The sequence below is a fragment of the Equus przewalskii genome, chromosome 27 (genome assembly GCF_037783145.1).
Source record: "Equus przewalskii isolate Varuska chromosome 27, EquPr2, whole genome shotgun sequence".
NCBI lineage: Eukaryota > Metazoa > Chordata > Mammalia > Perissodactyla > Equidae > Equus > Equus przewalskii.
The window spans coordinates 35,368,321-35,384,379 of NC_091857.1; the positions used below are offsets into that span (position 1 = coordinate 35,368,321).

At 41.9% G+C, this 16,059-nt stretch overlaps 1 protein-coding gene across 1 annotated transcript in view; it reads left to right on the forward strand.

The window, feature by feature from the left end:
* Nucleotides 1-16,059, forward strand: part of SH3BGR (SH3 domain binding glutamate rich protein) — a 49,550-nt gene that overhangs the window by 624 nt on the left and 32,867 nt on the right. Inside the window, exons 2-3 of the mRNA XM_008538109.2 lie at nucleotides 5,995-6,180; nucleotides 15,689-15,769. Coding sequence (XP_008536331.1) covers nucleotides 5,995-6,180; nucleotides 15,689-15,769 — 267 coding nt within the window. The remainder of the gene's footprint in view (nucleotides 1-5,994; nucleotides 6,181-15,688; nucleotides 15,770-16,059) is intronic.

A 16,059-nucleotide genomic window follows, 5' to 3' on the forward strand; every position in this document is an offset into this window, starting at 1 on the left:
TTTGTGTTGCATTGATTAGAGATTTAGGGACTTTTTTTTTCCGTAGAGTGTTTCTGCTAGTCATTCTGTAATACAGACTAATCTAGAGTTGCAAATAAATGACACTTTGTGTAACAATATTTGGCGCCGGGGATGAACTAGATTACTAAAATGACTCCTGGGTGTGATCACTCGTGTATGCAATGTAACCGTACCAAAAGTGTAAAGTTCGCATGTGTCATCCTATTATTTGAGGAAAATGATGTCACAGTGACAAGAACAAACATCTCTGAGGTCACAGTTTTAAACGCTCTAGGAATTCCAATGGACCAAAAATAGGTGCTAAAAGCTGACCCTCACTGCATTGCTTTGTGGAATTTCGTTGGGACCAGGCTCGTGATCATCCATCAGCCTCTCCATTCTAGCCTTCAGGCTGGGCAAGACAGACCTGCCTTGAGAAACAGGGGTAGCGGAGACTGACTTCTTCCTGGAAGTGATTCAGGCTTTGATTTTAGACTTGAACTTGTCGTGCCTATCTGGGACTGACATTTCAACCAGCGTTGTAGCAGAAGTCAGGGAGGCGTGGAGAGAAAAGAGCTTTCGTAATTCTTACCGCTGGAGACCAGCAAAGGGGGCTGTTTCCTTTTATATCGTGGTCCCGGACCAGCTCAGGTTACAGCGTGGATTCCAACAGTCACCCAGCCAGAGATGATGGCCCAGGGAGCTGCTGGCCTGGCCGGGGGATAGCCCCAAACAGCAGCTATTGAATGCTACCAGCTCAGGCGGTTTCCAGAGAGGGCGAGAAGAAAACAGGAAAGAGCCTGATTGTCCCTTCTGAGCACAACTGATCAGCAACTCTTTAATGATCTCTCAAGCATCTTTTAATGGAAAAAGATGAGGAAAAATTCTAAATGTAAAACTGCAAAATCTTTTGTGGCTCTTGATGACCTCAGAAACTTTTACTTGATCTAGAATGAGCGTGTTTTGGGATTATTTACATAAAAATAATTTTTTGAGGAAAATGATGCTTGTGGGCTTTAAACGTGCTGTTGACACTCATTGCTGGAAACTTATACCCCTTACCTGCCAATCCTCCACATATTCTGTAGACCAGGTCCGAGTGGCCCTCTGCATCCCTCTGGAGACAATGAAAAAATTTAAGGATTTCTTAGGCTTCTTTGATGTCTGACATTCTTGAAGTTTGCGAGCATGATTTAGTTGGCCTTGGACGATGTGCAGGGATGTCATTCATTCCAGGATCTTGGAAAAGCCAAGTTAGTTCTGGTTCCCTAAGCAAATGTTTTGGTGCCACTTGGAACTGTGTGACCTTGGGAAAGTTCTTTCACCTTGCCTCGCCTCAATTTCCTTAGCTGTAAAATGAGGATAAGAATAGTACTCATCTCATAGCCTTGTCATGAGGACTTAGGAAATAAGTGTGGGGCAGCCGGCATGGCGTCGAGTGCTTACTCAGTGCTCAGTAAATGTTATAGTTACTAGTGAAGGTTATAATTATTAGCTATGGCTAGCTAATATTATAATTATTAGTTATTATAATTGTTAATGTTAGTTAATAATATTATTGGAATTATTATACTTAGTAAATATTAGTAGATGTGAATCTATGATGATTATGTTTCAGAAGAATTGTTCTAAACCATATAAATAGGAGAATTTCTCTCTTATCCTAAAGATTGAGAACTGATTACTCCCCTGGTGTCCATGGTAATGATTTTTCTTGGGTGAGGGAATTTCACCCAGAAGCTTCTTTGCAGGGGAACCACTGAGCCGCTGTCAGGACTTCTGTTACGTGTGTGGTGGTGGGTCTGCAAAACCTTTACTACTTAATTCTTTGGCCTATATATTTAGGATTCTTGCCTGAGACCTATTCAAGGAGGTCCTTATGACTTCTGTTGAATGAATGAAATAAATGAAAAAGGAAAAAAACAAACTGTAATTTTTTGGGGGGGCGATTTTTGGGGGGTTTCACACATGCAGCTCTCAAATGGGTTTTCACAGTTGACACTATGGTTCTGTTACATATTTTTACAGCAGGTTTAGGTGAAGAGACCCTGTGAGCAAAAGACGGCCTGTGTCCTCTTCTCTGACCCTCCTCTCTTCCTGAAGGTCATTGCCACGGGGTCTGGGGGACAGAAGGAGAGAGGACGGTCCTCATTGTTTCCAAGATGCACAGCCGCTGGGACCACCATCTTTAAGGACAGACCCTAATGGTGGCTTCTGGGTGTCTCAATCCTTTCTCCAGTCTTGACTGAGTGTAAAGATAGTGGGAAAAACATTTCCCTTGAATTAGATGGATCTGAGTGTAAATCTTGGAAATTTTTTTAATTCATTGGTGCCTCAGTTTTCTTACTTTAAAACGGTCATTAGAATACTCGCCTGGCCTGGCTTTCAAGATGAGTCGATGAGATAATGGCGTGCTGGGTGCCTGACTGTGCAGGTTCTCAATCTGTGGTACCAAATGCTTTTCCATGCGGCCTTTTCTTCGGTTCTCACCAAAACCAAAAGAATGAGGAAGGCTGCAGCCCAACCATTTGGCAGATGAGGCAGCTGAAGAGCAGAGCCCCTGCTTGGACAGCAGCCTTTGGCAGGCCGTTTCTGACTCAAAAGCCGCATGCTTTTACTGCAGGAGAGTGTGACCTCACTTGGAAAGGCTCTAATTGTACAAAACAATACACGGGAGGTGCCAAGAGAGTGATCCCAAGATCACTCAGATGCGTCACAGTAACCAACAGTGGCCGGTGACTTCAGGACAGAGAACCACACTTTCCTATGAGTAAATGTAACAAGATAGGAAAACAGAGCTCTCGGAGCCTCCGATGAGGTCCCAAAGACTCCAGATGACACAGACCCCAAGGATAGCCAGATCCTTCAGAGGAGCTGCCCAGACAGATGGTGCATCCTGTGAGGCCAGCATTGGCCATGGCGCCCTGGATGGGGGAGAAGGGGCAAGAGGAGGAGAAGGGGAGTGTGTCTGTGGCAAGAACTGTTGGGGTGCTGTGCACGCCCCTCCCCCTGAGGCCAGAAAGGGGAGGTGCCCCCTGGGAGCTGATGCTGTGTCCCTGGGGGTCAGCTTAAGAGCCACTTGGAGAAGAGCTGCACTTTGCCTGCAAGGGTCCAAGGGGGCTCCTTCAACACGGACCCACCAAGGGGGAGGATTGCAGGGGAGAGGACCCCCACTCTGGGTGGGCATCAGGGTGCTGGCAAAGCTGACGATGCCAGCCAGGTGAGCTCACCTGCTCCCTACTCCCCAGCCCCTCCACAGGCTCATCCTAAGACCCCCTGCAGTCTCAAGCAGAACTCAAGTGGTCCAAATAGCTGGATGAATGATAGCTTTGGCCCAGTTTAAGTTACAGGGATTTTGGGAGTACAGAGGGGCAGATTTTATTTTTCTTCTCTTTTTTGCGGGGAGGGGGCTGAGAAATAGCATTTAACACAATATCAGTTAACTTTCTGTAGATGCAATTGCTTGTCTTGTGAGGAATAACAGTAAATGGGTCTTCCGCTCTCATTTTCTCCATCTTTGACTTTCTAACAGAAGACACATAAGGCAGGACTCAGGGAAATGTTTTTCATCTATTTAGAAATCATGGAAAAGCATGAAATCCATTTTTCATTCTGTCTCAAGTCCCGAGGCATGAATAATAGAGATGGAAATAGTGGTGGTGAGGTGGCTGTGGACCTCTGCCAGGCTTTATTCAGGCTCCTGGGAGGGTATTTGAGAAGCAAGGAAGATGGTTTTGGGCAGAATAAAGGATGTTGCCTTCTGAATGTTTAATTAAAGGTAAACCTGCCTAAAATGAAGACATCGCTATTCTTCGAAACAGCAAAGTGATCTCTGAAAATATCTAAAAGAATAAGTAATTTATAAAGTGGTATGAATAATTATGAACAGGTTAGAGAGTATGTATGGAAAACAAGATTAATTAAGATAATAATTTAGTCCAACAACCTGTCATCAGGTCTGATGGGATTTTGCAATAGAAATCAGTCATGAAGCTGTGGAATTTGGAGTACAGTTTCTTCAAGGAGCAGAAGGTCTGGGGGTTCCCCCAGCCTCGCCTTGGGAGAGGGCAGCTTGGTGCACAAGTACGCAGCCCCTCCTTTGCTTCTGCAGATGTGACACTCAGGAATGTGCCAGAGTGCTTATGCCAGAAGCTGAAGGGAAATTCCATCATCCTCCACCTTTCTGTATGACTTTCATTTTCCTTTTTTGTCCACGCTTGCCCCAAACTGAGATACATATCTTGGCCTGAATCTTACTGATTAAGTGTTATATTGTAGCTAACAGCAGCCTTTAATTTATTGATCTAAAGCTTGTAGTTGCAATATGTTTGTTATTTTGATAGTACAAATGTTAACTAAAAAGTAAATGTGGGGCCAGCCCTGGTGGTCTAGTGGTTATGTTTGGTGCACTCTGCTTCAGTGGCCTGGGTTCAGTTCTCAGGCGCAGACCTACACAGCTCGTTGGTGGCCACGCTGTGGCAGTGACCCACATACAAACTAGAGGAAGACTGGCAGCAGATGTTAGCTCAGGGCAAATCTTCCTCAGCAAAAATAAATAAATAAAAAGTAACTATGTGATTACCATTTATATTTATGTGTGTATGTAATTTATATATAGAATTTTATGTGTAATTTATAATTACAGATTCTTTAAAAGATTTCAAAATTATTTAATATTAACTTATATTTATAATTAATTTAATGTGTAGAATCAAGTGACTACCAAAACCAAATTATATAGATTTTGGTTTTGGTGATGATTTCATTCCGGTGCTGAAGCATCTATATGTATCTTACTTTTCCTTATGTTAAGAAAGAAACACTGTACACAAGTCACTGATGGAATCATTCATTTAGGCAAAAATGAATACAAATCTCTGTGGAAGCAGACTCTGCTGTAACTTGTTTACCAGTGTTTGCGAAAGAGGGCATCATGCATTTCTGGGAGTGAATTCTTCTTTGTAATTGTTTCCAGGGAAGGAGTTCTAAGCTTTAAAGATGGCCACGTTCGTAAGAAATGGCTGGTAGATATAGTCCGTGCATGTGACCCACGGGTGGAGAAAAGCGCCCTCCAGCCTCCTCTCTGAGGCGAGGCTGCCGCCCCGCTCTCAGTTGGAGTTGGGTGTGATAAGGGAAAGAAGAATCTGCGGGACAACAGGGTTATTTTACTGCCTTACTCTTTTATGTGCTGGCAGAAATATCTTTTTCGAGCCTTTCCTCTGTCCTTCCCCTTCCAGTAATCTCCATGTGGGCTTTTCAATGTCCTGTATTATTTCTAAAGCTACTTTTCTTCCATGTGACTCGTGTTCCTATTTTCATAACTGTGAATGAAGTGTATTTTAGGATGGGTATACTTGGTATTTGAGTTTCATAGTAAATTTTCTTCTTTCTCTTCTTCCAAACACCCTTTTTCTTCATAACCAATTCTTATTTATTTATTTATTTATTTATTTGAAGATTTTATTTTTTTCCTTTATCTCCCCAAAGCCCCCCGGTACATAGTTGTATATTCTTCATTGTGGGTCCTTCTAGTGGCATGTGGGACGATGCCTCAGCGTGATTTGATGAGCAGTGCCATGTCCGCGCCCAGGATCCGAACCAACGAAACACTGGGCCGCCTTCAGCGGAGTGCGCGAACTTAACCACTCGGCCACGGGGCCAGCCCCTCTTATTTATTTTTTGACATTAAAACTTAGCAGAGAATTAAAAGTATCTTGAAGATCTTAAATAGAAGTTCTGCGAGAGCATTTCTGTTCTTATTAAGTTGACTATACCATGATTTAAACATCGATGAGATTACAGTTTCAGAATTTCAATAATCACTCTGCTGATCCTTTAAAATACAGTGTGGTTTTATTATTTTCCTTGTTTAAATACTTAGCAAAATTATTTGTGTTGTATGGTATAGTTGGAGAAAAGATTTAATTTATGTAAATGTAAGCAAAACATTTTTTAAAAAGACTCTAATAGTTATCTTTCTCTACTCTTGACCAGATTAGGAAGAAGCAGCAAGAAGTCGTGGGCTTTCTGGAAGCTAATAAAATTGACTTTAAGGAATTAGACATAGCTGGAGATGAAGACAATAGGAAGTGGATGAGAGAGAATGTTCCTGGGGAGAAAAAACCTCAAAATGGGATTCCTCTGCCTCCCCAAATCTTCAATGAAGAGCAGTACTGTGGGGTGAGTGTTTGGTTTCTTGGAAAGTTCTGCGTGTGCGTCCATCGGAAATTGTTTAAAGCAGGTCAATTTCGAGGCAGTATTCGGAATTGTTCACAATTTTCAAGTCATGATGTATTTCTACTACCCAATACCTGGATTGTAGATCCATTGTGAATAATCAATATTTAAGATTTACAAAATGATGGAAACAATAAAATAATTTAGACGTTCTGGGGACCATTTTAAGTTCCTTATTTTATTTTGAAGAATTGAGATCACTCATTCAAACAAAATATGTATTTCGTTGGAAAGGAATTCTAATCAGCCTGGCAGTGTACACATCCATGCGCCCACACAGACACAGAGCGAGTCTTCATCTTCAGAAAGGATGACTTGCAGAAGGAAAGTCTTCCTACAGATTCAAGACGAATCTGTGTCAATGTATCTAAACAGTTTAAGAACGGTTCTGGACATTTTGATCACAACAGCAACTTCATTTTATATATTTAATAGTTCATTTCACTATAAAATCACTTTTTCCTAACAGTTTACAGATTCTACTTAGTAAATCAATATAGCTGAAAAGAAACATTTAAAAACTCAAAGAATGGGGCCGGCCTGGTGGCGCAGCGGTTAAGTGAGCACATTCCACTTTGGCCACCTGGGGTTTGCCGGTTCCAATCCCGGGTGTGGACACGGCACCGCTTGGCAAAAGCTGTGCTGTGGTAGGCGTCCCACATATAAAGTAGAGGAAGATGGGCACGGATGTTAGCTCGGGGCCAGACTTCCTCAGCAAAAAGAGGAGGATTGGCGGTGGAGGTTAGCTCAGGGCTCTTCTTCCTCAAAAACAAAAACAACTCAGAGGACTTTAGAACATGAGAACTGGAAGTATCTTAGGGGTCTTATCAACTTTCTAGGTCGTTTTTCAGATGCAGCAAGCAGGGCTCTGGAAGGTAGCAGGAACTGATCCGTCGTGCTGCAGAAGGCTGGAGCCAGGGGTAGGAATCCTAACTCACCTCTTCTCTTCTTGCTACATGAAACTGCTGGCCCTTTAGGTTAGCTTCTCTTTACTATACCTTTCTCCTCCAAAGCAGGTGTCATCAAACTATAGCCTGAGGGCCAAGGCCCGCAGCTACCTGTTTTTAGTCAATAGAGTTTTATTGGAATGCATCCACACGGATTCACTCATCTATCGCCTGTGGCTGATTTTGCACCATGGCAGAGCTGAGTGGTTGCAACAGAGACCTAAGACCCACAAAGCCAAAAATATTTACTGTCTGCCCGTTTACAGAAAAGCTTTTGGGCCTTTGATCTGAAGCATGAATGGTTTAGTTGTTGGGGGTTTCTGTTAGTTTCCAGGGCTGATGGATGAGAGTGCCACAAACTCGGTGGCTGTTGTGGGCTGAATGCTTGTCCATCCCCCACATTCGCGTGTTGAGGCCCTAACCCCCAGTGTGGTGGTATTTGGAGATGGGGTCTTTGGGAGGTGATGAAGGTTAGATGAGGTCATGAGGGTGGGGCCTTCATGATGAGATTAGTGCCCTTATAGGAAGAGGAAGAGAGAGAGATCCCTCTCTCTTTGCCATGTGAGCATGTAGCCAGAAGGTGACTGTCTGCAAGCCAGGAAGAGAACCCAACTATGCTGGCACCCTGGTCTCAGACTTCCAGCCTCCAGAACTGTGACAGAATACATTCCCAGTCAATGGTATTTCCCAGTCAATACCCAGTCAGTGGTGTTTTTTTATGGCAGCCCAAGCTGACTATGACCATGCCTTAAGATAACAGAAATGTATTCTCTCACAGTTCTGGAGGCTAAAACTTTGAAATCAAGGAGTCAGTAGGGTTGGTTTCTTCCGGAGGCTCTGAGAGAAAATCTGTTCCGTGCCTTTCTCCTAGCTTCTGGCGGTTGCCGACAATCTTTGACATTCCTTGGCTTCTAGATATATCACTCCCATCTCTGCCTCCATAGTCACATGGCGTTCTCCTTGTATGTCTCTCTGTGTCTTCCCGTGCCTTCTTATAAGGACAACAGTCATTGGAAGAGGGCCCACCCTTATCCAGTATGGTCTCCTCATAACTAATTACATCTGTAAATATCCCATTTCCAAATAAGGTCACTTTTTGAGGTTCTGGGTGGACATGAATCTGTGGGGACTCTATTCAACCCAGTACAGGGCTGCATGAGTTTACACGGCTGTGTTAGCATTCTTCAGAGGCTTAGCTCAAAGTCCCGTGGCTGTGGGAGTGTTTTCAAACAGTCTCAGTGTGGCCAGCACTTATTTAGAGGAATGTGTGGTTCAGTCCAACTCTCCTGTGGATTTAAGCTGCAGCTTCCCAGAGGTTAGAGAGGATTTCCTCTGTGAGGAAGTCCTCCCCTCCACCTCCCGCTGCAGCCCTCCCCACACCCTCCCCACCTCCCAACACCCCTACACCGTGACCCACGTTTCTGAGAATTGTGGCTCTGTTGGATAAAGAAAGGGAGAATAAAGTTTTTTGGTTGGTGTAGTGGTGGTGGGCAATTTTTATTTTAGTTTTTATAAAATATATTTTTTTAATAATTGAAAAGTTAATACACGTGCACACTGGAAAATTAAAATGGTTCAAATTTTACCTCCAGTGAAAATATTCTCCCTCCCATTTCAGACCCCTGTCACTCTGGTTCCTTCCCCTGAGGTGGGCTGGCATCAGGGGCCCCATGCTCCAGGGAGCTCTCTACCTGTTTTAATGCTCTGCTCTCCCTGTCTTGAAACACATAACAATTTTCAAAAAGGGACCCTGTGTTTCATTTTGCAGGGGGCCCTGCAAGTTTCGTAGCAGGTCCTGCTCTGACCAACCAATCTTGGCAATTTCTTGATTGACCTTCCAAAAATTTTCTGGGTATATTTACAACTGCGTATCACTTAAAAATGGGAGTGTACTGTACACACTTCGTTTTTTCACTTGGTAACTGTATCTCAGAGATCACTGCGTACCTGCACATAGTCGTTGAATGGCTATAAAATGTTCCATCGTTCCATCGTATGCAACATAATTTATTGGTGCGGTCCTCTGATGGGAAGCATTCAGGTTGTTTTCAGTCTTTTGCCATTACAAACAATGCTGCAGGAAATCTCTGTATCCATACGGACTTTGTATCCAGTATGAGCATATATATCGAGGATAAATTCCTAGAAGATGTGCTGAGTTAATGCATATATGCATCTCATATTAGAAATATTGGCAAATCGCCCTGTACTACAGTGGTACCAATTTACGTCTCCACTAGGCTAGTTTGACAGTGGCTAGTTCCCTGAGTCTTCGCCTGTACGTTGCAAACTTTTGAATCTTTGCCAATCTATTGGATGAAAAATGTATTTTCGTGGCTTTGACTTGGATTTCTGTCTTTGTGAGTGAGGCTGAACACCTTTTCCTATGTTTCTAAGCTATCTGTGTTTTTTCTATGACTTGTATTTTCCTGTTGGGTTACAAGTAACGTTTATGGTTTGCCAGCGTCTTTACTTATGAAGGAAAGTGACCCTTTCACTACCATAGATATTGTAGATATTTCCCCATGTTTCTTATTTGTCTTTTGACTTTTTAAAGTGACATTTTTGGAATGCAGAACTTTAAAAGTTTTTCGTGTGGACAAATTTATTAATTTTTCTTCTTTATGGTTCCTGCATCCCACGTCTTGTTTAGAAAAGCTTTCTACACTCTAAAATTATCAAAAGAATCATGTCATGGTTTCTTCTAGTACTTCCCCAGTGAAAGTAGGATTTTAAATCTCTTCCTTTTGCTTATTTCAGCTGCCCTTTTTACTTAAGGGCAGCTACAGTAGAGACAATGTTGAAGTGTGCAAGTTTCAGTCTGTGCTGACGCCTGGGGTAAAGTTTCTGCAGTTATCTTCTGCTATAAAAATAAAGCCTCAAAGGCATTTCTTATCCAGTTTTGCTGTGATCTAGCAATTTTTAAATTTTAATTGTGGAGGAGAAGGAAAAGTTTTTTCAAGTGAAAAAAAAGACTTCTATTTTTAAGATATATTTTCCTATTATTACAAGTATGGATCTAATGAGATGAACATACAAATTATTTTATGTTTAGCTGTTTTTAATACCTTCAGTTCTGCCTTCAGAGAGGTATTGGTAGTTTACCTTACTAACAGCTTTGCTGCATTTGCTTTTCTGCAGTCTGTGGACACTCTTAACAAAAGTGCATTAGTGAGGCAGAGGGCGTTGTTTCCAGAAAGTGGCTAAAAATGATTATTTGTATTGTAGGTTCAGATTTTAAAAGGAGGCTCAAAGGTTCTGAAGGATCTGTTAAAATGGCGTCAATCCAGATTGAAATGTGCTTGAAATGTGAGCTGTAAGAATAACTCTATGATTTACAGTGAATCACTGGTCTCTGAGGATTCTTGAATGGTCACCCGTGTGCCATCCCTGATGATGGCCGCAGGGAGAGAGAACCGCAAGGAGAAGCAGTGGATTTCTCTGCACCAGGGCGGTGAGAGGACGGGACGTCAGCAGTTCTGAATACTGCCATGTCTCTGCCATTGTGAACTCCTGCTGCTCTCTGCAGAACAGATGAAGATGTTATCCCAAGGGCAGGGCAGGCAGCTGGTAGCTGGAGAAAGGAGACACCCGACAGGAAGCCAGGCACAGAGGAGGCCAGCTTACCCGCCTGGCAGAGGGTACTAACTGGAGGTGGCAGACGTGTCTGTTGATGCCAAGTTGCAGTCTGTGCCTCTCAGCCCAGGTAAGGGCTGGGGTGCCCACCTGAGCCTGAACACAACCAAAGGGGACCTTGACCATTCAGCAGAGAGGCCAGTACCCTCAGGGCAGCGAGGGAGGGCAGGATGTCCGCCCAGTTAGGGTAGGAGGAGGGCTCTCTCAACACATCGATGTTGCTGAACAAGCTATTTTATGTCATTGAAAATTTAATATGAAATATGCCATATAGGATAAAAATATATAGTTTAAAGAGGGATAATAAAATGAACAACCATGTGCACACCATCCAGTTTGAGAAGCATGATATCACCAGAAATTGAGACTTCCGCTGTGTGCTTCTCCCTGTCATGTCCACGTTCCTCGGCCCCGGAAGGAGCCGCCGTAGTGGATTTTGTGTTCACCATTCCCATTCGTCTCTTTCATCTCCCATGTGTAAATACCTAAACAGTACGTTTTGTTTTGCCTATTTTTGAGCTTTATATAACTGGATTTGTGCTACCTGTATTCTTTGACTTGCTTCTTTCACCAACATATTTTAAAGATACGTCCATGTTGATTGGTGGTGTTCATGGCTTGTTCATTTTCACTGCTCCAGAATGGACGCTGGTGTGTGTCTCAGTCTGTTTGGGCTGCTATAACCAAATACCATAGACTGGGTGGCTTATAAACAACAGAAATGTATTTCTCACAGTTCTGGAGCCTGGAAGTCCAAGATCAAGGCGTCAGCATGGTTGAGTTCTGGTGAGGGCCCTCTCCCTGCTTCATAGCTGGCACCTTCTCCCTGTGTCCTTATGTGATGGAAGGGTGAGGGAGCTCTCTGAGGCCTCTTTTATAAGGCATGAATCCCATTCATGAGGGCTCTACCCTCATGACCTAAACACCTCCCAAAGGCAACTTCCTAAGACCAACCATCTTTGGGAGATAGGATTTCAACACGTGAATTTTGGAGGGGACGCAAACATTCAGACCATAGCAGTGTCTGATTTTTGTCTGGTTTTTTGTCTGGTTTTTGGCTGTTACAAAGAGGCTGCTCAATGAATGCTCTCCGTGGGTCTCCCGGTGACATGCGAGTTTCTCTTGGTTCTGTAAGGAGGAGTGGAATAGCTAGGTCATAGCTGTCAGCATGTTTAGCTTTTTTTTTTGAGGAAGATTAGCCCTGAGGTAACATCTGTGCCCATCTTCCTCTACTTTATGTGTGGGACGCCTGCCACAGCATGGCTTGATAAGTGGTGCATAGGTCCACACCCAGGATCCAAACCGGTGAACCCGGGCTGCTGAAGCCGAATGTGCGAACTTAACCACTGTGCCACCGGGTCAGCCCCTTCTCTTTTTTTGAGGTTATGCAAAACTACCGTATTTACAAAAATAGCACAAAATGAATTCAGCAGTAGATGCACATTGCACACTTCATTCACATCTTCGACAGCATAAGGTATTCAGTGCTGTGGAACTGAGTAAGAATACTAGCTTCAACGGCAGCTTTGAACACCCAGAGTCACATAAATTACACCAAGATGGGCGAATATTGCCCAAATAAAATTCTGCTGTTAGAACTGAAACACGTTCAAGGCCATTCAAGTTCAGGCACAGAGATACAAATATTTTGGAGCCCCATCTATTTGTTTGAAATATGTGACCTTTCTTCCAACTTAGGTCTTAAACTTCTGTTTTACAAACTCCAGAAGGAAAATACAGAAGAAATCAATAAAGAGATTAAAAGTTTCTTTAAATGAAGGTCTGTTGATGATTTATTTTCTAAATTTTTGTTTGTCTAAGAGACCTTTTCTGACAAATGTCTTTATCTGACTCTCATGTTTGAAAAATAGTCTCACTGGGTCTAGAATTCTGAGTTGATGGTTATTTTTTTTCTAAACACGTTGAAATTATCATTTTATTTTCTTCTGTCTTCTGTGTTGCCGTTGAGAAGCCATCTGTCACTCTAACTGCCGCTCTTTTGTAGGGAAACTGTCTTTCTTCTTCCCCCTTTCCTCCCCACCTCGTCCAGTTGACTGTCTCCCTCCTTCCCCCCACCCCTGCTGCTTTTAATAATCTTTCTCTGGGATGTGTCTATGTTTAGAGGTTTTTTTTAATTTATCTGGTTTATGATTATTGTTTGGGCTTCCTTAGTCTAAGGATTGGCATCTTTCGACAAGTCTAGAAAATATTTGAGCATGGCTTTCCCCTGTTATCACTGTTAGCTTCTCCTAGAGCACCTGTAAGATGTTTCTGAGACCTTCTCATTCTGTTTTCCTGTAATAATATTTCTTCCACATTTTTCATCTCTTTTTTCTCTCTCTAGGTAATTTCTTTGATTGACTCTTCTAGTTAGCTGATTTTCTCTTCTGATGTGTCTGATTAGCTATTAATCCATCTATGTTAACTTTTACAATTCAGTTGTTACATTTTCATTTTGGGGAGTAGTTTTTGTTCTTTTCCAAATTTGCTTCATTGTTCTCTTTAGTTTGTTTATTTCTTGTGTTTTCAAGCTTCTCTTTCACTTATTTAGTAAGTTAAATATAGATATTTTATGTTTTCTTCCTGATAATTCAAATATCTGCTCCTAATTTCTGACTCTGCTTTTTGTTATTTCTGTTGGCATTCACTCATGGTATGTTTTTATTTCCTTATTTACTTTGTGATTTTTTGACTTTGAACTGATCATTTTTGAAAACTTTATTTCTGGATACTCTTTGAGGCCTGGAATTTGTTTCTGCTAGTTTCCTGGGAGCTATATAAAAACTAGAACCCTTTTAAATTAAGATTTCCTTTGAAGATGTTTTGGACAACACATGTCATGGGAATTTGGACCACAAAGTCTCATGAATTCTGGCTTGTGGTTATGAATTCTCAGAGGAGATTGTTTTCTCCTCCACTCAACACCAAAGTTGAACCAGGAAAGTTTTCTTCCATTCTATTCTGCATGGCAATATTATTCCTCATTTATATTTATATTGAGGGCAGAGCCTTCAACGGGGTTCTGGAGTGTGTGTGTGTGTCTGCATGTGTGTATATGTATGCATGCATGCAACTGTATATGCATGTGTGTATGTGTGTACGTGCATATGTGTGTGTGTATGTATGTGTGTGTGTGTGTGTTATAAAACTCCCAACCTTGAGGTGGCCCGGGACTTTATCCACTTCCCCTTTTCCGTTTGCAGTATCAAAGTGGGAGACAAAGGTCTGGGTTTGTCAGAAACTCTCAGCATGGGTGGTACCCTTGGTGTGTGCTCACTCTCAGGATTCCTGATCTCACTTGCTGTCATCTTTCCTTTTGTACCAGCTCAGCAATGCATTTATACTTTTTCTTAATCTGGCTTAAAAGAAGTTCTTTTTTCAAGACAGTGTTTCAGGGCATCTAATCTGCCATGCTAACAGAAATGGAAGCTCAAAAACCATTCTATACTCATTATTTTCTATACCTATTTGTTAGCATTAAGTCAAAAATAATGACAAATTGTTCTTCACTCCTCTGAAATTCTGAAGAAGGTCTTTAAACTTAAGTTGAGGCAAAAGACAATTTACTCAACTGTAAGAAAATTCTTGACTTGGAAGATTCCAGTGTTGGCCAACTAGAAAAGTTGTTAGATCTTTGTCTATGGAATTTTTGGAAAATAGCATAAATTTACCTCCTTATATTTCACCTATTTACCAACACTGCCACTAATGTATTCTATCGTGTAATCTTTTAACAATGCCTAGTAAGTGTGTGCTCTGGGAATCGGTCAGAATTTCTGATACCAAGAGATCACTTACTCATGATGCCCTATTTCCTTTGGCTGAGCTTTGAGGCAACTTACAAAAATGAATTCAGTATTAAAGAATAAAATTAATCACTGAGAGAATCTGGACAACAGGTAGAAAAGAATAAAGCTGTGATTAAGATTAACACACAGGAATACCTAACATTTTCTTCTCAACATAGCTGGCCTGTGTTTGGTTTTACGCTTCTCAACACACAGTAAGAGCAGGGTAGGCAATAATGCAACTAAGTTGGTTTGAGAATTTTCCTGTTCAGGCCAGGCCAGACACACTGCTGTTCGAAGTGAGGGGTTTTTGCTACACTGTTGAAACAGTGTTTCAGCAGTGACAAAGATTGGCAGTAATTAAGTAGTCTGGGGGAATATGTTTATGTTTTAATGATAGAAAATGAAGCTCTTCTCAGCTATTGCCAACCACATGACTGAAGAGTTGGTTTAGGGCTGGACTCACCTGGGGAAGGAGGTCACTCTGGGTGGGGTCTGGGGTGTGGGGTGGAGCTTCATCAAGCTTCAGATTTCAATTTGCTACCAGGTTTCACATCACTCTACAGTTTTCCCCATTTTGCCAAAACAAGCACGGCTCTAAGCCCTCCACAATCTTGTGGCTCCTGGTGTCTGAAGATTCCTGAGATGAGTCTGGGCCCCTAGAAGCTGCTGTAACGACAGTAGAGAAATCCTGTGTTGTGTTAGTCTCAGCTGATCAGAGTCCAAATCCATAGGACCAAATTACAAGGAAACCAGCTAAAGATGTGAGACATCTGTAGAAGCCTTTTACTGGGCATATCTGAGTTTGTGTGTGTGTGTGTGCATGCACACACATGCATGCGCACACACATGCACATGTTTATTCTCACTGCACTGTAATAGGCACAATGAAAGTGTGTAAAAATGTGAATTTCACGGTTAGATTTTTTATTTTGGGGTTGGTCATCTTTGACAAAGCAAACTGGGATCACCTTTTGAGTTAGCTCCTAACTTAAGTAAATAAATAAAAATTAGTAAATAAAAAAGATCAGCTTGGGTAAATACACTGGCTCACAATTGATTCTTTTTCTTTGCTTCCAGGATTTTGACTCTTTCTTCTCTGCAAAAGAAGAGAATATTATTTATTCATTCCTTGGTCTGGCTCCCCCTCCGGGCTCTAAGGTAAACTGGAACACGCCATTGGGCCCAATACAGGTCATAATAAGTGAAGATAGAAGTCAGCATCCAAGACTGTTTAATAAATGGTCATATTTAAGTTAACATGGCTTTAATACACTCCTTACTCTGAGGAAGTCTTATACATAGCAAAAATATAAGGTTTTTACTAAAACATGTTCCTAAACTATGCTTTTCATATTTTTCCCCTGTTTACACCTTGTGATAGTAAATTTTCCAGTATCTAAGTTAAGAAATATCATTGCATTCAGTAATCTAAGTGGATTCATTAAATT